The following is a 23540-nucleotide window of genomic DNA, read 5'->3' on the forward strand; positions in this document are numbered from 1 at the left end:
TCCACGTCTTTGCTGTGTGTGCAGGTGACTGTAGTGGGTGCAGGCCACCCCACGAGGGGACGGCTGGGCGGTGGGGACAACCTTCACCGCTCGGGCAGGGGCAAGCCAAGGCCGCACACTCTCGTGGAGGCCAGGCCAGGTTTGCCCAAGGACCAAGGCCCCAGCTCCCAATCTCCCTCTGGAGGCAGCTGGGGAACCGGGGAGGCCACAGCCAGCGGCCAGGTGGCTCCTTGCTCCCTGAACGAATGCTGCTTCAGAGCCTGTCTGCAGGACAGACCACAGCCAGGGCAGAGGAGGAGGAGGCGGGGATGCTGCTGGCGTCTGGGCCAGGCGGCCTCCTCAGGGCCTGTCACCTGGAGAGGGGAGAGCAGCCTGCCCCCCCAGGCAGGGCTGTGAGGGTCAGCAGGGACGACAGTGGGAAAGAACCTGAGTCACTAAAGTCTGGTCTCTGTGAAGGCTGTCTGGGTGTCCTTTTAGGTGTCAGGAGTGGAGGGAAAGACTGGGGAAGGGGCCTCCCTGGGGGTGATGAGGATGAAGGAGCCCTCCCCCACCCAGCTCTGGGTTCCCCAGCTCTTCTGCGGGGACCACTCCGTCACCTGCAGCCCAGGCCCTCTCTAAAGACTTTTGGGGGGACCTGGGGGAGGACCCGCGGGAGGCCCTTGGTGGTGTGTGGGTGCCGCCTGTCGGCTGGTCTTGAGTCACACACGCAGGAACTTGGCTTCCCCTCTTCTCCTCGGTGCTGCCCTCACACTGGGGTCTCTGATCCCCGAGGGGAACCCACCTGCCTGAGTGCTTGGCCTCCGCAGAGCTTCACAGCCCTTCCGTCCTGCCTGTGTCCCAGGCCAGTGCCTCCTGTGCCAGCGTGCAAGGCCAGGACGCCCCTTTACACTCTTAGAGGTTCACTTGACCCCGCTCCTGAGAGGCAGAGTTAGATCTGAGGTGGAGCCGGGGTGATGGGAGAGGGGCTGGAGATGAGGGTGCAGGTGGCGGAGGCGGGGTGGGAAGGGCCGTGAACACTAGGGAAAGGGGCTTACCCTGCAATGGGGGGGGCCACCTTTCCCCATGGTTCCTGGGAAGGGAGGGAGGAAACTTCTGGTACCAACCACGGAGCCACAGCACTGCTGTGGTTAGGATTTGGCCCTTTGTTCCTACGGAATCCTAAAAAAAGATATTTTATGTGGAACCCCAACATATAAAATCTGGGCCACTCTTTTTTAGGGGGAGCCCCATGGTTTCCTCTTTGCTCCTAAGGCACCTGTCATTCTCGAGGCAGCCTGAGGGGGAGGGGACAGATAATGGGTGTGCTTATCACCCACTCTGGCTGCATCTCCCTTTGCAACACGGACACGGACACGGACACGTCACCACGCCGGCAGCGCTGCAGGTGCCCAGGCTCCTCCCTCGCGAGTGAGATCTCGGGGGGCGACGTCCAGATATCCCCTGAACTTGTTCCTTCCTGGGCACCCTCTGCACCACAGGTGACCCGTAGCCCTACTCTGGGGACCCAGCAGGCCTGGGACCAGCCCCCGATGCCCTGCTGGGGAGGGGAGAGGCGGAGTTGGGCTCAGAGGCCCGAATGAGAACAAGCCTGGGAGTGGGCCAGGGGTCAAATCCTTCCCTGGCCGCCGAGCCTGGCCACCGCCTCCACAGAAGGGGTCCTGAAGACGGCTGAGGCCTCCCTCCCTCCCTCCCTTCCTCACGGACACGGACACCAGCCTTCTCCCCCAGGAGCTCTTACTGAACGCTCACCCGAACTTCCTTTGGGTCGCTCATGGGAACAAGGAGCAGCCCCAGCCCCCGCGCAGCCAGAGACCACGGTGGGCTCCGCTTCCCGGGGCCACCAGGTGGGCTGCCCTGTCCCCAACGGGGTTCAGAACCGGAATCTGTACAGAAACACCTGAGTGTCCACCTGACACCCCTTCCCCACCCCTCTCCCAAGCAGCCAGAGGACGCTGGGAGATTGAGAGAGAAGACTTGCCGGAGGGGCCATGGCTGACTCCGGAAGGAGCTGTGTGCGGGGCCAGCAGCTCCTCACACCCCTCGTCAGAGCGAACCTCAGGGCCAGGCCTCACTCACCCACCCAGGGGTGGCCTCCCAGTCCCTCAGTCACCAGCAAGGCTCCCTGGGGTTCTGGGACCTCCAGAGACCTCCCTGCCCCATCAGATACCTCTGAGACGGTCTGGCCGACACAAATAGGAAATGAGAAATCAGGTCAAAATGCTCACAATTTCCTGCATGTCTCAGATGGTTGTTTGCTTAAATGTTTGGGTCACATTTCAACTTGGTTTATTGAAACTAGTCAATTTCAAGATTCATTAAATCAATAAAGTAAAAAGGAAAAGAAAGAGAAACAATAACAAAACATTTCAATTTAGCTTTGGTGACATTGGCCTCAGGAATTTCTTTGCTGGCGAGATTGCGAGGGGGCAGGGCAGGTGCTCCGGCCCTCCTCCCTCCAGGCTGCTAGTCCCCTCCCCGGGGCCTGGAGGAGGGCGCAGTGCCCGCTCCTTCCTGACCCTGGGCAGTTGGACTCCTGGGTCAAGCTTGGCCTTCCAGTTGGAACGGTGCCTGTTGCTCAGCTCTGCCCCCAACGGCCCCCCAAGACAAGAGGCTGAGCCCCATTAGATAGAAACACAAGACCAGGAGAACCCACAGGATCAAGGGAGGGCGGCAATGGCCTGACTCCAGCGTCGGATGCACTCAGATTAACCTGTCGCCATTTTTCCGTCTACAAATCAGAGTTGCCAGCCCACACAGGACTGGCTGGGGCTGGGGTTGGCTATCCCTAGGGATCTTAAGGATCCCTCACCCCCCAACTCTCAACCAAGGCAGAAACAGCTGAAGTTTGGGGTGAAGACTCACGAAGAACCAGTGTGTGTATTGCTAGAGGGTTGGAAATGCTCCGCCAGTAGATCCTACTTCAAACTCCAAACCATGTGTCTCGTGCAGACAAACTCAGGCTGCAGGCACCATGACACCTGTGCCTGCTGCGGTGGGGTGTCCAGGGCCGGGCCAGGCAGGACAGAACAGGGCTTGGGAGGAGAGGCCTGGAGGTTTCCAGAGGGAAGGAGGGTAGGACTGGTCTGGGGCAATCACTGGCCCAGCTGACCTTTTTAGTGCAAAACCCAACAGGGGTGCTGGGGAGAGGTGGTGGCAGGTGGGATGGGCGCCCAGGGGCTGGGTCGATTCCCAGACCAGAACTGGTGCCTTTCTCCAAAGGCCAGACCTCAGAGAGGGGTATGTGGAGGGGGAGGGGAGGCAGAGAAGGTCCCATCCCTCCTCACCAGCAGAGCCTGGGTAGAACGGAGCTGCAGGAAAAGCAGGGCCACTGGCCTGGGAGCGGGGCGGCGCACAGCCCCTGCTGGGCTCGGCCACCCCGCCGGCCTCAGTGCCTGGCTCACTCGAAGGTCTCCCACTGCTTCCTAAGCTGTTCCACCGAGCCTGGGGCCGGGGCCGGGGCCGGGGCCGGGGCCGGGCTCACGTCTTGCTTGGTTTTCCACAGCAAATCCTCAAAGGGGTCTCTGGCCTCTTGAGTAGCAGAGGGCTGCAGTGCTGGCTCCAGGCCCTGGGCGGGTCTTGGAGGGATGAGTGGGGCGTCTCCAGACCTGAGGGCCAGCCCCTGCTTGGCCTCAGCAGCCCTGGCACTTGAACGGACCAAGGGCAATGTTCGGATCCTTGAAGGGGCAACTGTTGGGGGGCCCAGTGGTTGCAAGGGGCTGGTGTGGGCACCCATGGGCATCTGGCCAAAGAGATTGGGCATGGAGAGGGCAGACAGGTTGGGCTGAGATCTATGTGGGGGGCAGAAGCCAGAGCTGGACAGCAGGAGGCTGGGGGCAAAAGCTGGCCCCAGGGAAGCAGGAGGGGCCCCGAAAGGCCTGGCCGGCGTGGAGACCAGGGACATGGCGGGCAGTGCCGCTGGCACAGATTGGACAAACGGGTTGAGCGATGGCTGTGGAAATGGGGTGGGGGTCCCTGCGGGGGGGAAGCTGAACTGGGGGGTGAATGGGGTAGCTACATTTGGGGCTGTAGGGCCTGGTGGAAGGGTACTGTCCGACCAGGCTGTGCTAAGCGGGTCCAGGAGGGCCAGCAGGGCATCACTGCCAGTGGCCGCAGCCCCTGGGGCCAGGCTGAGAGGCTGGAGCGGTTTGGTGGGGCCTTGGGGGGCAGCACTGGGGAGCGGGGCCGGGCGCCTGTCCTGCTCGGCCTGCAGCCACTCTGAGGAGAAGTCACCGAGGGCGGCACCGGCGGCCGGGAGCTTGGCCGGGCGGGCAGTGGGCGGTGGGGGCATGATGCCCAGCTCCGGGGTCTTCCTGCCCTGTGGCCGGGGAATGGTGATACTGCCCGGAGTAGGGGCGGGTGCCGCCTCCTTGTCGCCGAGGTTCAGGATGCTGTCCTGGTTCTGGGGTCTGTGGAGCAGGGCGGGGGCGTTCCCGAGCAGGGCCGAGGGCTCCTCGGGGGAGGGGGCCTGGGGCTTGCTGCAGATGGCCATGTCGTCCTGGCCCAGGCTCCAGAGCTTGTTGTACGGGTGAGCGAGCCTCAAGGCCAGCGGCATCCCGCGGCTCCTGTCACTCCTGCCCAGGTCCAGCCTCTGTAGGAGGGAAGGGGAGGCAGTGACCACAGGCTGACGGGACAGATGGGAAGGCAGCACACTCCCCCCCACCCCACCCCGCCTGTGTGCTGGGCAGGGGCCTGGATTAGCCCCCTGGGACTCAGAGCAGCTGGGGGCTCAGCCCCGGTCACCAGCAGAGAGCCCGGGGCCGGCTGGACTCCAAGCCCCGCTGCTCTGCGTGGCACGAAGGGTCCCCGAGAAAGCCCTTGTCCCTTTATGCCGGGGTTGCCAAGTACTTTTAGGAAAAAGGACTCCATTCACTGCCATCACCTGGTTGGGCCCTTTTTACTTTTCAAAGCGTGTGGGCACTTTCAGTCACCTGTGAGCCCAGGCGGGCGAGTGAGGGTTAGGGCCTGGGCGAAGGCACCCTGGCTGGGGGGCTGGGACTGGGCTCAAGGCCCCACTCACCCACTCCCCAGCTCCACGGCCTGGCCTCACCTCCCTTCTCTTGGCCTGAGGGGTGCCTGTGAGTCATGGATACACGGGAGCTCAGTGAGTTCCATGTGACCCGTCAGCAGCCCCACGGGCCAGTGAAGAAACGGGCACCGAGGGGCATGTGACAGGGTGCAGGTCACAGTGGAAGGCCAGGACCCAGCAGTTCTGACCCAGTCTCTCCGAGGAGCCTTTCCCGGTGGGGTGCTGCGGAGAGCGGCCTGGGCACCGGCCACCTCTCTCTGGTGCACAGATGGAAGTGGGGCCGACTTCCATCAGCCTAGCATCTTCCCCAGTGATCACTGAGGGGGGGAGGGGCGGGGGTGGCCGCTGGCCCTCCTGACAGGGTTTGCAGTGAGACTGACCCTGGGCCTTGGCCGAGGACTTGGAGAAGCTGTTTCTCCCTCTGTCACGTGGGGGGACCTGCAGCATGTGTGAAAGCTCCAGTCCCAGCAGGCCCGCCCCCGCCCCCACCGTACCTGATAGTCAAAGGTGCCCGACTGCTCCCTCAGGTCTTTGGGAGTTCGAAGGTCCTCCAAGCTCTTGGCCTGGCCCAGGGGCTGCAGTGGCACCTCCATGTCCAGGCTGCTGAAGATGTCTTCCAGGAGGTCGACGCTGGCCGCCCGGTCCGGTGGAGCTGGGGCGGGGCCCCCGGGTTCCCTCGCTCGCTGCTCTGGGCTCTCCGCCTCGCCTTCCGCACTGTCTGACTCCTTGAGTGTCCGATATGGCTGTGGCCTGGAAGAGCAGAGCAGGCTGGATTCGCCCACCCGGAGCCTCTGTGGGAGGAGCAAGCAGTCCCCACCTCCAAAACTTCCAGGTCTTGAGGCTCCCACCCAGGAGCCTTGGGGACAGGAGCGTGTCCTGAGGTCCTGCGTGCAGGAGTCTGGGCAGTGGCAATCTGACAGACCTGGGACTAAATTTGAGTTCTGTTGGTCACTGTGGGACCATGGGCAAAACACTTTGGCTCTAACTGGCACTGGGGGACTCACCAAGTTCCTCCCAAACCGTAGGACCCATCAGATAAATGGCTGGTGGACTCACAAGCCATTCAGACAAGGCATAAGGAACAGGAGACGACTGGAAAGGGAACAGGCAGGCAGACTCAGTCCTAAGCTTTGGCAGACAGATCTTGGGAGCAGCTTTTGGGAACTGAGTCAGGGAAACTCCCTAGGGCAGCTGCCCAGCACACCCCATGATCTTCAGGGGAATCTTGTGCTGACCTTGGTTCCAGCTCTGATGGTGCCATCTCTTGCTGTGGGGCCTTGGGCAAGTCACTTATCCTCTCTGAGCCTCAATGGCTTCCCCATTCCAGAGTGCACCTCCCTTGCAGGCAGTGGTGGGCATTAGGTGAGCGGTGCCTGGTGCACAGCGGGCATGCAGAGGCTGACAGCATGATGGACGTTCATGCACCAAAACCTTGCAGCTGGACCCCTGCTCAGTGAAAAGGGTTCCTTTCTCACAAGCCTGAGCCCCAGGGCACCTCTGCGCATGTGGAGATGGTGCTGGATAAACCCTGACCTCTAGTGGAGCCGGGCCAGAGCAGTGTCCACCTCCTCTAACAAGGCTGGGGAAGGCTGGGGCCCTCTGGGTCAGGCAGAAACCGCCCATGATTCTAGTGAGGTGGGGGAAGGTGGCCACCTGGTGGTGACAACAGCTCACTGGAACCAGGCAGGAGACAGTGGAAGGAGGGGGCTCAGTGAATAGTCTGGACTCTTGCAAGGACTCCATGAACCTGTACCATCTTGCTGAAACAACACAAGAGCCAAACCTCTATCTCATAGATGAGGAAGCTGAAGCTCAGAGAGGCTAAGTAATTTACCCTGTGTCACACAGCACTTTGTAAGAGGTAAAAATGGAAGCCAAGTAGGGGAGAATTTAAAAGTCCCTCGCTTAATGATTAAGCCATCTGCACAAGGAATTAAAGCCCCTTTAACCAAGTTTGAACACAAAGGAGATAAAGAAGTCAATGTGCTCCATACACTTCAGGAAATAGTATTACTTAAAAGAAGCCATTTTGTTTTAAGATGGGCCAGTTTTTGTGTAAACACGCACAAAAGCCTACATTCTCATAGGTCTTGGCTAAAGGAATGAGCGTAGCCATTATTTAAATATTTAGGGCACCTAAATAAATAAATAAATACTGTTGGCACCAATTGGTTTAAAGAGAACATGGGCCTGCTGGACTCTGGGGGGGTCCTTGGATGTCACCTAGAGTGCCTTTACCTGCAAGGTGGTTTTAAGGTGGTACCTGGGTGAAATTTCTTATTCCAATGGCTCTTAATTAGTAGTAGAAATAACAGCTGATACATTAAGCCTGTGGTATGATAGATACTATTGCTAAGGACAAGGCAATTTTAAAAAGTTAAAAAAGAATTTTAAGGAAAAAGAGTCACCGTATGGAAAGGTGGCCTGAGAAGCTTGGGCCAATACTGGCGAAGGCCACCCCTTTCTAAGGGAGGGGATCGGTGTGCCCGTGGTCTCAGGTGAGCTGGTGTCAGAAAAGGCCAGAACCCTCCTCCCCTCCCGCGGGTGGGGCACAGGGGCAGGAGCGGAGCCATGGATTGTCAGGTGCCCGGAGCAGGGAGAGGGGGGAAGAATCCCCACTTCTATAAACGCTATAACTACTCACTCCCTGGGGGCTACGTGGGCCCGCTGGGTTTCGGCAAAGGGCAGGTTCCTTCCCTTAAAGGGTCCTGTTAAAAATACCACAACTTGTTAACAAACACTGACAAATGCTATCCCATTGCTCAATCCCAGCTCTGGAAAACGGGTGGGCAGAGGGGCAAGAACTGGCAAAAAGGGGCCTAGAAAAGCTTCATTTTGGGTGATAGCTGGATTGTGGTGGACCTTCTTTTTTATTCCAATTCATAATCAGTATGAGGCTTAGCTATACATAACAATGATAAAATTATTTTAAGGTTAGACGATCAGTAAAATGTTTGGATATGCCAGCATTAATACACACATTCCATAAATGTTTCTTGTTATAAACTTGACCCTCCATCTCTATGGCTTTCCAAGATGTGCTGAGATGAAGGCCTTGAGCATCACCCAAGGCTGACTGTGGCCACCAATTCCCTTTACAATCAATCATATTTCCCTGTATAAAGAGTGGGGACCCTGCCTCCGCCTCACACCCTATCCCTCTTGCCATCTCGTTCGCTTCACGCCCTGTGGGGCTGGCACAATGAACACCCGGAGGTAGCATCCACCCTGCAGGCTGGCATTGGGGCACCGAAGGCAGCAGCTCTAGACACCCTCCCCACACAAGGGCAAGCAGCCCTGGCCACCCCCGCCCCCAGGGCCCAGGGAGCCACCCAGCCCAGCTCAGGGAAAGGGAAGAAGGAAGGAGAGACCATTCAAAGGGAGTGGAGAAGAAAAAGCTCTCGGTGAAGCCAGGGCTCGGGCCCTCTTCCCGCTGGCTTTCATCGTCAGAGGAGTCCTCGGAGAGGAAGACCGCATAGTGTTGCAAGGGCTTTACCAGGCTGGGGCAGAGGAAGACAAGAGAAGAGAACAGTTAGGAGGCACCCTCAAGACTCCACGGGGTGGGGCGGGATGGGGCCTGGCCTCCGGCTGCAGCCTTCGGTGGAGGCTCCCTAGAGAAGCCGGTGGCACGGGAGCAGGCAGGCCCCTGAGGTAAGGAAGCTGGTCCCAAAAAAAGCAACTGTGGGTTTGCCATACATGTCAAGAGCCTTAAACACACGATCCAGTCACCTCTGACCTGACAATCCCACTGCCATCTAGATAACCCTAAACATGGCCAAGATTGCCCACAGTGCCCCTCACTGCCATGTTTGTGATATTAAAACATGAAACAACCTAGACTTACAGCAACAGGAAGCTGGTGAAGTAATGATGGCCCCATTGGCTGGATGGTAAACCCCCAGTAACTATATATATAAAAGCCTAAGCAACCGCTGACTGGCCGGTAGCTATGACACGCACTGACCACCAGGGGGGCAGACGCTCAATGCAGGAGCTGCTGAGCGACAGCAACTTTGCAGAGTGTCCTCTCGCACTCTGGGACCCCTTGGGGGATGTTGGACTGCCAGTTTCAGCCCAATCCCCGCAGGCCAGGCCAAGGGACCCCACCTGCCGGAGGGACTCCAAAGACACCGCCCCAGGTGCACCGGCTGGGGAGGGACCGCGGGAGGTTGGCTCCAGGGTGTTTCCAGCCCATCTTGCCCAGTCCCACCCTGCTGGCCACCTTCCAATTAATTTCCTTTCAATGTGCACGAATCCGTGCACCGGGTCACTAGTAATGTTTATAAAGGAAAACCTAAAAACCAGGATGCAGAATGGCAGTTATACCACATTCTCCCTCGTCTGCTGATGGGAAATGCTAGAAAAAAAAGCTGGAAAGGTGTGTCTGAACGTCTACACAAGCGACTGGAGCAGTCTTTTTATGTTTCTGTGTCTTCTAAGTTTTCTACAACGTGCACATCTATTTCAATAATCAGGGAAAAAAAGTTGAGGCAGGCAGTGAACCACGTGGAGGAGAGCTCAAGTGCCCTTTCGGGTGAGCGGCCGCTCCCGCGTCTTCCTCAGATGGCTCTTCAGAGAGTCTTTGTCATCTGTGATGCGTAAATTAAATATTCATTGTTATAAAAAATACATCTCTCTTGTCAGTCACCTGTGAGCTCTGCCTCTATCAACACAAACACACACACAGCCCAGAGGAACTCCACGCCGGCTCCTGTGAGTTATACATGGGCCAGGGCCTACGAGAGCCTGTGCTTAGAGAGAGGGCAGTTGGGCCGGTCAGATCTCGGTTCGAATCCCAACCCTGAGGCTGACGCTTGGGCATCTGGCTGGGAGTGGGTGGTCCATGTCCCTGCCCTGTACAGCAGGCTGGGCACATGCGGAGGATCCCCAGGGGCAATGGTGAAGTTTGGGGAGAGGGTGGGTAGGAGACACCTGAGGGGGGCTATCTCCTCTCCCCCCACTCGCTCCCCGCCAACCACAGCAGTCTCCTTTCTTTGCTTTATGTGATGCAATTCTGTTCAGGTTTTATTCCAGGAGAACATAACATGTCTAAGAAAAGTGCATGGGAACCTCGCTGGAGGGTGAGTGCGGGGCAGCAGCTGTGAGAGCGGATTGCGGCCTTTTCAGCTATGGTCTGCCAACCAGTGTTACCTGGAACACGCTGTTCTTTCAGAAGGAGCAGGGAGCTGCCCCAGCTGTCACACCTGGCCCCTGTCCTCTCCTCCTCCCTGGAAGTCAGCCAGGCAGAGCCATTCCTCCTACTGAAGTGCAGGTCGAGGCACAGAGAAGGGAAACTACTTCCCCGGGCGCACCCTGGGTGGGGGTAAGCCATAGCGTCCCTCTCCTCTCCTCCCCAGGTCGCCTCCAGGGGGTAGGGACACACCTTGGCCCTTCCTGGACTGGAGCCTTGGCTCAGGCGGGCACTTTCCCGGATTCAGGGGGGCAGGAAGATTTCACTTGCAGGACAAGGCTGCCCAGCTCCTCCACGGCCTCCGGGACATAAAACAAGGCGCAGGAGAAGGGCCCCTCTGCACACAGACACCGGAATCCTGTTCTGAGTCTCAAACCGACCCTGTCACTGGCCTGCTTCACGCCTGTGAATCTGCTGCTCTGAACCGCAATTTCTTGGCGACGGGTTGGGTGGTGAGTAAACCCACTGAGTAAAGCATTGGGAATAATGCGTTCAGACCTTTGTGGACGACGTACACTTGGGCGGGGTGAGGGCTGCAGAGTGGCAGTGCCAAGTCGAGCTCCACGCAGGGCAGACACGGAGCTGGCCCTGCCCACCTGTGCGGCCTCCTGCCCTCCGCCTGGTCTGCCTGGGCGCTGCCTGCTCCTGAAGACTCAGCCCGATGGCACGCTCAGGAGTCCTCCTGGAGCTCCCGCTGCGGTCTTCTCCCTCGACGGTCAGCTTCTCCGCGGGCTGCGTGTTTCACCATTGAACCTCTTGCAATTCTATTTCTGGCTCAAGGGCAGGGCCTGGCTCATTCTCTATCCTCACCAGGGGCACAGCATGAGCACCATCAGAGTTTACGACTGAATGAATGGAAGCCAGTGTGGGAGGGAGACAAGGTGCCCCCCATTTCACTCATTTTCCTGGAGCCCCAACACAGCATGGTCCCTTTCACCAGCCTGTGGCTGCAGAATAAAAGGGTCCCCACTCTGAGCATCCCATCTGTCCTCTGAGCCTCTGAGACCCGTAGACTGGGACCACGTTTGGGGTGTGGGGCAGGTGGGAGTCTCAGAAAAATGTTTCACATAATATCCACATGCAGGCACCATGCCAGGGGCTTACAGAGGCTATTTCTACCCCTCCCAACAGCCGAGCAGGAAGGTAAGGTCTCCAAATATGACTTTATAGAGTGAGACTGTCACTAGTCCATCTATCCATGTGCCCAACCAAGAGGCCCTTCCTGGGTGCTGTGAGCAGGCCCAGTGCTAGCGGAGCACTGGAGTCACTGGCAAAGGAGAGGGATGTGGCCAAGTAACCCGGCCAGGAAGTGACGAGCAGGGATGACAGCCCAGCCTTTCTGTCAGCCGGGCTGGTAGTAGGTGTAGGAGGCTCGAGGCTCATGGGAGGCCCTCAAGTCCACCTAGAATGCCGTCCCAACAGCCATCCACGCACGCCCCTCCCCCCGCAGTGACAAGAAAGCAGAGGCCACAGCTTGGCACACGAACCAAACGCCTAAACCTGCCAGGAGTGCTTGGAATCACGTGAGAGCAAAGGGCCCTTGGCTTCGTCAGTCACCGATAAAACCCTGTGCCTGCCCACACTGGCGTGTCCGGGAGCGGGGCTGGGGTGAGGGGGGGGAGGGAGCCCCGATGTCCAGCTCACTCCAGCAGCTCTCCTGCCATCCAGGCTGGCTGGGCAGTGGCTGCGACAAGAGGCCCTGTGTCTCCTGATCACTGCTGAGCTCTCAGGTGACACTTTGACCTGGGGTCTGGTCTGAGCAGAGCTTTCCGGGTCCAGGCGCGGGCGCAGGCGCAGGGCGGACGATGAGGACACTAGCAGTGCTTACGGCGCTGAGCTGAGCGCTGCCGGAGTTTCTCATGAACTCCTATCGCACCCTCATTTTGCGGATAAAGAAGCCAAGGCTCAGAGAGAGGGAGCCGCCTGCCCAGGGTCACACAGCAGCGGACGGCAGGCCCGGGACTCTGCATTTCCCTGGCTCTGAACCACTTTGCCATCCTGCCTCTTTCCTTCCGTGGATCTGAAACAATGAAATAGGCGTAGGGCGTTTCCCCTCCCACCTTCAATAAAAGGTGAGATTTCAAAATAAACCTATTTAAATTCTGCTGCTCATGTTCTTCCATGAAACATACAGTCAGATATTTGTCAGAGATAAAGGATGAACCGTCGAAAATGTCCAGGTTTAAATTTTTTATTAGCTTAAGGCAGAATATGGGGAAAAAAAAGTGTACCTCTTCCCTCATTAACCCAATTCAGCTACTACCCTGCAGTCTGCCACCCACCACTTGCCTGGATTTTATTATACACAAATTGCTGTCTGCGAGAAGGCAGGTCATGGCGAGCCTGGCTACCCAGCGAGGGCTGCTGGAGTCTTGGCGGGAAAGAAAGGCCTGCTGTCCATCACTGTCCAGACCCCATCATCTCCACGCTGCTCCCGCCTCTGCCTACCCCGTCTCGGCACAGACTCCCATGCAGATGACTTCCCGAACCCTTTCTAATGTTTGGTTTAACGTGTCGCCGGTTGGCGCGCGCATGTGACAGTGGTGACAGGCGCGGCTGTTCCTTTTTAAATACCATGTCAGAGACACGGCGTCAGGAAGCGGGGACGTGCTCTGTGGCTCTCTGCCGCGCCGGGATCGCACGGGCTTATTTTTTAATGAGGAAGATCTGCATCTCGAGAGTTTTTTTCATGTGTCACATCGCGTGGACAAATCAGCAGCACGTCACGCTGGCCCAAAATGAAATGCTGACAAATGTAGATATTTCAAATTTAATTGACATTTAAATGTACTTGAGATAAAGAAGGGGAAAAATCAGCGAGGACTTGGTCTCCGGAGGTAGTGAAGGGAGCGGGTGATCATTTCTTAAAGGATCATTTCACTCCAGCACAAAGGATCCCTACTTCGTAGGTGTCATGGCTGCTGGTGTCCCTGATCACGTGGCTCTGGTGGGGCTGATGAGCAGGGACAGGCCCCAGGATGAGGCCAGTGGATGCCAGTCTGTCCAGCCAGCCTTCCACACCCCCATGTCCCAGCCAGACGACCTCGGGAAAGTCATCAGATTCTGAGCCTCATCTGTAAAATGGGATGTCTACAGCCCTCCTGATGGGCTTTACACAAAGCTGGATGAAATGTTTGCAAAGCTCTTTGCAAACACCTGGTGCATAGTGAACATTCGATTACTACCCACCGCCACATTCACCTGCCAACACACAGATTCTTGTCCAGGTGTGCCAGGATGGACAGGGTGGTCCCTGCCTTCAAAGACCTTCCCAGGTAAGGTTACTGCCCCCACTGGCCTGTCACAGCACATCAGAAGCACGAGAGGACCCTGTCGTGCCTTCCCGCCACCACCAGGACCCGGGGCCAATGCTCCAGACCACAGCGTAGCATGCACACAGGCTAACACGACAGACAAGGGCTCTGAAGCCAGCCAGAGGGGTCTCTGGGGGAAACGAGGTGGGTGCAGGACCCCGGGAGGAAGCTGGGAACTGCACTGGAGCTATTCCTCATGTGACCCAGGGTGCGGGCGAGGGCAGTGCTCAGGAGGAGAAACTGGAGACAGATATGCTGGACGTAGGACCTTTACACTCATTTGTAAACATCTACTTAAAACAATAATGTGAGACCAACTGCTGTAATGAGTCACCAATGAGAAGGTGCCTTCCTGTCAGGAGGGCTGGTCTATGTGTGAGACTGGGTTCTTCCCACCCCATGGGGACCTGCTCTGCCAGAGGGCAGTGGTTGGGGTGTCCCTGGCTCACTTGGGAGGTGACATGGGGCTGGGCTTTTAATCATGAGCATGGCAGAGGCTGCACATGGCCTAGAGGTGTTTCTGTGGAAGAGTGCGCACAGGGAGCTGGGGTGGGGCGGGGCTGGCAGGGAGCAGGTGGTACAGGGCCATGTGCGTGGTTAGGGGTGATGTGAGGGCTGGGCAGGCAGCAGGGAGGCCTTCCTGGCTGGGCCCTGATCTCTCTCTTGGGTTGGCTGTGCTCTTCGCCTTTCCAACCTTCGTTCATTCATCCACTTAATTATTTATCACCCTGTATCTTCCTCCCTCCCTTCCTCCCTCCCTCCTTCCCTCCCTAACAAAAATCACTAGTGTCAATCTCACATGTCCACACCCATGCCCAGATGCCCTGAGAAGTCCTTCCTGGGCCACCAGGTGGACACCCACACAGGCAGAGACCCATGCACAGGGCATGGGCTTTGCCTCACTATCCCACCCTCAGGTTCTTTGGTGCAGAGAAGATGGGTGGGGACACCTCGGGGCACTTTCCCTGCCTGGAAGGGAAACTGTGAAGAACTGTCCCCCACTCTGCGGACGCCTCTGACAGCCGTGGTGGAGGTGGGGGTCGGGTGGGGTGTCAGGCGAGAAAGCAGTGAACTTGGACATGGACCCAGCAGACCCAGGTCATTCCACCTGGTGTTAGAGCCTTGGTTCCCTTTGCCTTCACTGGGAAGATTTTTGGGGAGCGGGGGAGGCTGAGCAAGATGATGTCTATGAAAGTGCCGGGCCTGAAACAGGCCCGTGGGAAAAGGAGCTGTGGCATCATCGCTAATATGGAGGGGGCTCGGCTGGGAGGGCACAGCCTTTCAGAGGTGCCTGCAATCACTAGTGTCCTGAGGATAAAGCGCTTCTCCTGGGGCACCTGAAGGCTTGGTTTTCAGCGGGAACTGATCCCCGATGGTGACAGCTCCTGGGAAAGGTCCTTGCCTCCCAGTGGCCCCGTGTTCCCTGGGCTGGTGCACTTCCCTGCTTTTCCAGTCTGGGCTCTGGCTCCATGTCTGGCTTCTGGCTCCTGGCTCGTCTTTGTCCCCAGGGCCCAGGACCCACTGTTGGAGAAGGAGGGGCCGAGTCAGGGCAGGAGCCCCTGGCCTTGCTAATTGGGTCTGTGGCCTTCTGCTCGGTGTTTGGACTCCTGGCTATTCAGAGACTGGGGCCTGGCAGTCTGCCAGGGGGTAGTACCCAGACAGCTGCCCCTCCCCCCTGGGCCCCAGGACCCAGCTGGCTCTTGAATCCTTGCTGCTGGGCTGCTGGCAGTTTCTGGCTCCTAGAAGGCCAGGGCAGGGAGGTGCTGGTGGCTCCATATTCACATCCTGATCACGCCCGGCAGAGCAGGTGCTCTTCACACCTCTGTGGCTGTTCACTGATACCCCTCCCCTACCTCCAGGGTGCTGGGCTGTAAGCTTTAACCTGTCTTCAGTGGTTCCTTTGTTCATTCATTCAGTCAACATCCCTGAGCAGAGGCCCGCGCCAGGCTCTGGTCCGGGAGTTGAAGGACACACGGCTTTGCCAGGTGCGTACACCTGCATGTGAGGTGAAAGCTACAACACGGCAGGTCAGTGCTACACAGGGGAAGCGCGGGGAATTGTGGGTGTGGGAGGAGGTCGGATTGTTGAGGCTGCGGCAGTGGCTGCAGGAGGTGGCAGGAGGGAGACTGGCAGACTTAGGATGTTAGTGTGGCTCCTGAGGGCAGGCTCCCAAGTCCTGTTTCTTGGGATGTTAACAGGCATGGTCTTTAACGCCAGGGGGCAGAGACTTGCCCAGGTCTGACCCAGGTCTGTCAGATGCCGCAGTCCCACTTGTGCACCAGGCCACCGCCCAGCAGAGCTCAGTGACCACACCCCAGGGCAGCTCTGGGTCAGGTAGGAAGGAAGGAGCTCTACGCCGGTCACCAGTCGTGATCCACACTGAGGCTGTGCTGGGCCGTGCTGGGCCCGGGTCCTGAGGGGACCGTGTGTAGCAGCACATATCACATCACCTCCTGCCAGAGCGTGTGTGCAACTGGCCTGCACAGATACAACAGCAGCGTTCTGAGGCCGGCCCCTGGGCAGAGCGCTCACCAACTGCTCCTGGCAGCTCTTCTGACCTCATTGTAACCTCCCCGGCCTTTGGGTGTGGGGTCGCGCAGTGCAGTTCAGATGACCAGTTCTCCATTCCTGTGCAGCGTGGGTTGGTGGACAGACCGTCTGCCCAGCCCGCATTTCTCCTTGGCTGGGAGGATTTCTGACACCAGCCACACAGTCCTCTGGGTCCCCCAGGCCCAGACTCTCAGGGAGCCCACAGTTCTGGAGGGAGTGTAAAGCAGCACACGTCTTTTAGAAAGTTATTTAGCAGCACAGAGCAGAAATCTGCCTCTCTAACTGGCTTAGGATGCGGATTCTGGCATTAAGGAGACACTTCCAAAGCTCAGCTCTGCCACTAGCTAGCTGTGTAAGCCAGGGCAGTGACAACGTCTCAGGGTCTGTTACCTCTTCCGTAAAACAGAGCTAATGATACTCTCCCCGGCCCCACCCGATTTCATGTGAGGATTCAGTGGAACGGAGTATGTAAAGTGCTTACATGTGGTTCTCAGTTACTGGTAGCTGTTCATCATTCTGTTTCTCATAATGATGTAAAGTGAGGAAACACTTGGAGAACCAGGACCTCACTCTGGCGTTTTTCATATTAGTGAAAACCTGGGACAGTCTGCAGCCCCAGCCTGAGGGGCGTGGTGAGGTAGGTCTCGCACATCCGCGTGACGGGATCTTCCGGTCCCCAGCAGCAGGGGTTACAGGACGGGGGGCCAGTGCCCAGGATGGGCTCCTCAGAAGCCGCAGGTCTGCACACAGACCGGGAAAAGGAACGCCGGGAGTCTGCAGGAACGCTGCTAAGTGGTTGAAGTGGTGGGATTCACAGTGAAATGGTCTCTTCCCTACTTCCAGATTGTCCGTAAGGCTATTGGGTTATTTTTATGAGTAAACAAAATCATTTGAGAAGAATAGATTTTGCATGGATCTGGCCGAGGGGTGCAGGGCAATGGCTCATGGGCATCTGGTGGCTGAATCTGGACCGTTCTTACTTAGCACAATGAGACTTCAAACAACCAGCCCGCAGCCAGTCAAGACTCGTGGGACTGGAGGGTGTTCTGTGTCACCGTTAGAGGCGAGACCACGGCGTGCAGCTGGAAGCGCCCAGGCTCTGCAGCTGGCCAGGACCGGCGGCATCTCGATCCGATGCACACGGACCCGAGTCCCTTAGCCATTAAGGCTCAGAAGACCACCGACCCTTCTGGGTTGTTGTGAAGATCAAGGGAGGCAAAGCCTGTATGTAACGATCTCCTTCTGTTCTCTCAGCAGCTCTGTGAGGGCTGCTGCCCGTCCCCTCCTGCAGTGAATGAAGGACGGGCATCCTGGCAGAGAGGCACCTGGGGACCAGCAGGCCACTCCCTGCCTCTGGCCTCTGTGTGTGGCCCTGAGGGGCGGGCCGTACTGAGCATAGTGCTGCCTTTAAGAGCTTGCTCTCGGCTCCTTCTGAGCTTCAAGTTCAAAGGTCAATCCCCCTATAACTGACAGGCCAAAAGGAAAATAAGTTGGGGCCTGGTAGCCACACACACTGTGGCTGAAACCACCAAGGCCCACCTCTAACAGGTGGGGAGCTGTGACCCTTACAGTGTCCCCTGTGGCTGCCACTGTCCTCACCACTCAGAGTAGGGCAGTCATACTAGGTTCATTTGTTGTTGTTGTTAACCCTTACCTGAGGATATTTTTTTCATTGATTTTTAGAGAGAGTGGAAGGGAGGAAGGGAAGGGAGAGGGAGAGAAAGAAATCGATTGAGACAGACACATCGATTGGTTGCCTCCTGCACGTGCTCTACTGGGCCAGGGATAGAACCTGCAACCCAGGTATGTGCCCTTGACTGGGAATCAAACCCATGACCCTTTGGTGCAAGGGCCAACACTCTAACCATTGAGCACACCAGCCAGAGCATATTGGGTTCTTAACAGAAAGCCTGGATGGGGCAGACGAAAGGGCGAGGCCTCTGTCCTCAGACAGCTGACCCCGCCATTTTCAAGCCTGGAGGCCTTGGGCAAGTTACTGGAAGTCTCTCGGAGCCTCAGCTTCTCCATCTGTTGAATGGGAAAGCCACCCCTACCCTTCACAATAGTAAGTGATGGTCAGTCAGTGATGCTTCTCTTTCCTTCCCAGACGGAAACACGCAGGCTCCAGTGGACACTGCTTCTTTGGCAGGAAGATGACTGAACAGCTCCGGTTCCCAACTCCAGGGAACCAGAGGGGAAGGGTGGCGCGGGGGACAAGTCATTTCAGGACCTGGAGCTGCCTCGGCAGAGCCAGACTGACAACAGACCCCCATGGGCGGCAGAGTGTAACTGGAGAATGAAATCCAGCAGCATCGGAGCCCTGGCCCTGCCACTTTCGAACTGGATGACCCTGGGACACGGGCCAAGGACACTTTCTGAGCTCGAGTCCCCATTCTGTGAAGGAGAAACCAACACCAGCCTAAGAGGCCCAGGACAGGAGAGGAGCACGGCTTTACTTGCTGCTAACTGGCCTCTGACCCCAGCCCTGCGGCCCGATCCCTACCAACACCAGCTCTTACCCTAGGGAGTGTTCCGGGCAGCCCATCAGCCGTTCTGAATAACGGGAGCAGCTAAGAGTTCTTGGGGAGAAATAGTCACTGACTACTAATTAGCTAATGTTAACTGGAAAACAGAGGGAGAGCTTTCCTGAAGTGTTCTCCCAGTCGCCATCAAATGGTTTTAAGGGGCCAGGGCATCTACTGTCGGTTCAGGAAGAAAATTCGACAGAGGAAAAAAATTCATTTTGGGAATTCAAGTCAACAAGAATCAGCATGGGGATTCCATTAAAGGCCTCTTTTCAAAACCCTAAGCAGCTCACACCTAGTAGGTTTTCAAAGATATTGTTGAACGAACGGGTAGACGAGTGGACAGAGGGACATCATCTGGAAGGGAAGAAATGGCTTCAGTGATGGACTGGCCGAGAGCTGGCGGCCGATGCTGCAGGCCTTGATGAGTTCCAGGCGCGAGCAGCTTGCTGCAGGAGGCTGTGGAGACCATCTTCGTCTTAATCAGCTCCATCTCACTGTCCACAATGTTGATTACTTAATATGCTATTTGGAAGTGAGAGCTGGGGCAAGAAGTCAGGAGGATGGAATCCCTCCCTCCACTTCAAAGATCCCGTATCTCTTTCTGTCGCCCAAATCCTCTATGTTTCTGATGCACTTAGATGTCCCCAGTAGAGACAACCATCCATGATTCAAGAAAATCCAGGCCAGATTAAAGGGCCAGGCACTGATCTGTGTGCCCAACACGGAACCATCCGCAACAAAGGCCCATTAGGAACGGCTCCTGCCTGCTGGCTTGTCTTCTCGTGTCTCCCAGCACAATGCTGACAGATTGGGGGAGCTGGGTTCTTTCCTCCCTAGAACAATATTTTATGAGGAGTCTGTTTTATTAAAATATTTTCCGCTGGATGCTTCCTGTGTTTTAAGAACTTGGTCTTGCCAGCTGGAGCCGATGACAGTTGAGAAAAACACATCCAAGTGCTGTTGTGACAGGGCATGTGGAAGTGGAGGAGCGAGGCGGGGGAGGGGGGGCAGCATGGGAACAGACGCAGGAAAACACCCGGCTGCACCAGCAACACCACTGGCATTATGGGAGAACACCCCACCCCATCACTAAAAAATGTGAACAGAAACTCTTGGAACGACGTCCCAAAGTGCACCTCTTTATCTGTGATGTGTGGTCACAGAGAACCGTCATTTGTTGTTTATCGCTGCCAGTGTGCCAACCCACTAAGCCAGCCCCATGCCACCAGTGGTTCATTTCATGTTTCCTGAACAGAAATCTAAAACAAGGCATGTTGCAAAAAGAAACAAAAAGCGGTATCAACACGGTTCTGGGCACAACCAGGAGGATGGGATTACCAGACACGGGCTCTTTGGCACACACTAGAGGCATCCCGTCACCATGAGAACAGAGGCGATTAGGAAGCCCAACCTTTAACTGGGAACCTGGCCACAAAGTGGGTAATGCTTGCCTGCAGAACATGCAGTGATGTTGGCCCAGGGTGGTTCTGTGCGGGGCAGGGATATTCTGGGTTCACACTTCAATATCTACAGGCCCATGGCCCTGTACCACAGTGCAGTGGCTAAAAGATTTAGCCCAGATTTAAAGTGGTGGCTTTAAAGAAAAGTGACTGATTTCATCCCCCTAAGGAGAAATCATTAGGGTCTGAGGAACTCTGATGCCATGCAGCATTTTCTCCACAAGGGGGCAATCATAATCCACGCCAGTCATGGCCAGGGACCTATTCCTCAATTATTCCCACTGTCCTATTGTCAGAGCAAAAGTTAAGCCTACACCCAACTTCAGGAGTCCTCTCTTCCAAATTGTGCATAACCAAGCATCTCCCAAGACAGACACACACACACACACACACACACACACACACTCTCCCCCCCGCCCCTCCTCCCCCTCCGTCTCCTACAGCCTTCTGGACAAGGGCTGAGGCTGTCTGAGTAGGCTGGTTCTATAGGACAAACAGTCTCGACCAACACCGAGGCGTAAAGAGAGAATCCTGGAGGAGGGGAAGTGCACTGTAACCTGGGTTCGGCCACAGCTTGACATTTCAGAATCCTTTCTTCCCTTTGGCTCCTTTCTCTGGCCGGGGCCCGCCATCTCCCCAAACTTCTCTCCCCGAGAATTCTTCTGAGAGGAGAGCAGACATGAGGAGTGTTCCCCTCTGCACCCAAGGGACTTCAGGTTCCTTGGGGCAATGTTTTTGGTTTCCAAAATCACCCGACCAAGATGGACTCATGCACTTTCTCAAGGAATCACGGGATGCCAGTGTGTAGTGGCTCAGCTGTCTGGGCAGGGCCCCAGGGGCTGTGCACTTGGGGATCAAGGGAAGCAGTGCACCCTCTGATGGAAGCAGTGGTCTCTTCTCCAGTCGGGGGCTGTACAGTTTAAGCCTCACCCATCCAGGCAGCTCTGCCCACTGCTTGGACACCTGCCTCATCATTTACCTCATCTACCTACCATCTACCCAGCAAGTGACTCCAACGTGGGTCCTATGCTGCGTATAAACCCTAGTGCCTGCCCTGAAGACCTCTGGGCCCGAGGGGAGGTGTTAAAGCAAAGCTGAGACAACATACAGGCTATGGCACAGGTGAGCCAAGTGGGGGTGGGGCAGTGGGGAGGACAGTCCTGTGTATGAATCTGGGCTCCAGAGCCTTCAAGTGCCCCAGGTCTAGGAGGCTAGAGGCCCTCGTTGTCACCTTGACCAGGTTCCTAACTCTCCTCTTGACCATCAGAAAAGGCCTGGAACCTTCTCCTGAGCCTGTCCCTGTGGGCATCACCAGTCAAAACCCAGCCCAGGTGGCTGGCTCTTTGGCCTCTGGGGCCTCCCCACTGTTGTGACAACGGCCAGCAGAAACAGACACTGAGACCAGACCCTGCTCCTGAACCTCCTAGGGAAGCCTTCCGAAGGCCAGGGCTGCGGCGCGGGCCCCACCCAGCGCTGGCCCCGCTGGGTCTCCTGCAGAGAGAGGGGAGGGGAGCCGCGGGTACTCACTGCTCCTGGCTCGGGACGGACGGCCTCCGGCCTTCCACTGCGATGTTGCTCTTCGGTCTCTTGACGACATGTGGACGGGGAGGGCGCACCTGGAATGGACACAGGGGAGAACCCCCGAGAAGGCGTGAGTTGGAAGAGCCACACGGGAACATTCTGAAGTTTCAGATAAGTGGCCCCAAAATAAACGTTGAGGGATCTTTACGGTACGGGCTACAAAGGCTCTGCTTGTCGCGAAAACACTGCCACACTTGAGCTGGAATTCCGTGGCCCCTCAGTCGGGAAAGGCTCTTCTGAGAGCTTGGTTTCCTTATCCGCAGGTCGGGGTGGGTCCCCCGCCTCCTCCCAGGGCTGCCGTGAGGGTGCAGTGAGGTTCGGTCTACACAGGACCCAGAACAGGGGCCCTCATGCTAATACGGCCCCACTTGCCTCCTTCCAGAACCCAGAAACCGCTTTGGTAGAACCCAAAAGTGTAACTCAGACTTTGTTTTCAGGGTTCACCTGGTGCTTATCTTGTTCTTTTTACAACGAAATTACAGGATGCTTATTGTCCTCTGTACATGGGAGAGGGAAGAAAGCAAAACATGGCACTGGACAGTACTGCCCAGGGCATCCCGAGCAGTGCCCCAGAGCAGGGCCGCACACCCCGGGGCTACCACACCGAGGGGCGGGGTGGGTGTACTTGACAGTGAAGCATACAGCTTCCTGGTCCACTGTGGGCTGCAGTGGCAAGATCGTTTTCTTTCTTTCTTTTTTTTTCTTTATTATTATTTTTTTCCTGGTCTGCTGCCTCTGAAAGCCAAGACGAGGACACATAGAAAAGGACACCCTCTCCCCCGTGGAGCCCGTGATGGGCGTTAGGCTGCGCATGTCTGCGTGCCCCTAGAAGGATGCTCATTTAGTCTCATCAACATTACATGGCTTTAACTTCGGCTCTGTCACCGCTGGACGTTTCCAGTGCCAGAGCGGCCCGAAGGGAGCTAAGCCAAAGAAGTCTACCTGTGAGTTTCGTGGCCAACAACCAGGACCGAGTCCCGTGCAGGAGGCTTGCTCTCTCTCTGCAGCTGAGGGACCAAGTAGGAGACACCTCGATGGCTGAGATTCTCGGACAGGTCAGGGAAGGGGAGCACTCACGTTCCATCCCTGCCTGCCCCTTCTCTGAACCCCACCCCACACAATTTGTGGGTGACACCGCACAATGGCTTAGGTACAGATGAAGCTGGCTGCATAAAAGACAAGTCTTTATGGAGTCTGATCGAGGCCCCCCCCCCCCCCCCCCCCCCCCCGCCGTTCTCTGCAATCTGATCGAACCAGTTTTTCCTCTGGACTGGCCAGTCTGAGCTCAGTCTCTTCTGGCAACTCAGAGATGTGGCCAAAAAAGCCAAATGTATCCCACCAAACTGCTGTCTTCCTCTGTGGGGCTACCGTGATGACCTACTGAAATGACGCGGGAGAGTGCTACCATGGCACACAGTGGGGCTCCATAAATGCTCACCTTGCTTCTCCGAGAGCTTGTCAATGACAAAAGGAAGCGGGTGGGGTGTCTCTGAGTTAGAAGATTTGATTTGTGATGGCCTTACCCTCGCCTAGCATACTGCTCAGTGTCTGGTATTCGAGGAGTCACTCAGCAAGATTTCCCGAAACAAATGAATGCTGCTCTTGGAATCTAAGAAGTGCACAATACCGTCTCTGTTGCTATCACTATTATTAGGACAGTGCAGCCTCAAAGCAGACATCCAGGCACCATTTGCTGGATACACAGGTGGAGACACCCCCACCCATTCTGACCGTGAACTGGTTTCCTGGACCAGAGCCAGAGGCAGCTGGTAAACAGGATCACCTGGCTGGAATGCTCCCCCGGACTTCTCACCACAAAGGCGTGTGCTGTGGGGGCGATGGAGCAGCTCTGCCCTGCCCCGGGCCCGTGGTGGGGGTTTCAGGGAAGGG

At 56.9% G+C, this 23540-nt stretch overlaps 1 protein-coding gene across 4 annotated transcripts in view; it reads right to left on the bottom strand.

Moving 5' to 3' along the window:
• Positions 1-2269: 2269 nt before the first annotated feature.
• DENND1A (DENN domain containing 1A) overlaps positions 2270-23540 on the bottom strand; it is a 463104-nt gene continuing 441833 nt past the window's right edge. For 3 of the 4 annotated variants that reach the window (XM_054726915.1, XM_054726916.1, XM_008155330.3), the window contains 3 exons: positions 21597-21685; positions 5521-5776; positions 2270-4588 (listed from right to left, as the gene is read on the bottom strand). In XM_054726915.1, the coding sequence (XP_054582890.1) occupies positions 3398-4588; positions 5521-5776; positions 21597-21685 (1536 nt within the window). In that variant the 3' untranslated portion in view covers positions 2270-3397. Of the gene's footprint in view, positions 4589-5520; positions 5777-8397; positions 8527-21596; positions 21686-23540 lie in introns of all 4 variants that reach the window. The other variant, XM_054726917.1, reaches the window with a different exon arrangement.

This window comes from Eptesicus fuscus, chromosome 15 (assembly GCF_027574615.1).
Source record: "Eptesicus fuscus isolate TK198812 chromosome 15, DD_ASM_mEF_20220401, whole genome shotgun sequence".
NCBI lineage: Eukaryota > Metazoa > Chordata > Mammalia > Chiroptera > Vespertilionidae > Eptesicus > Eptesicus fuscus.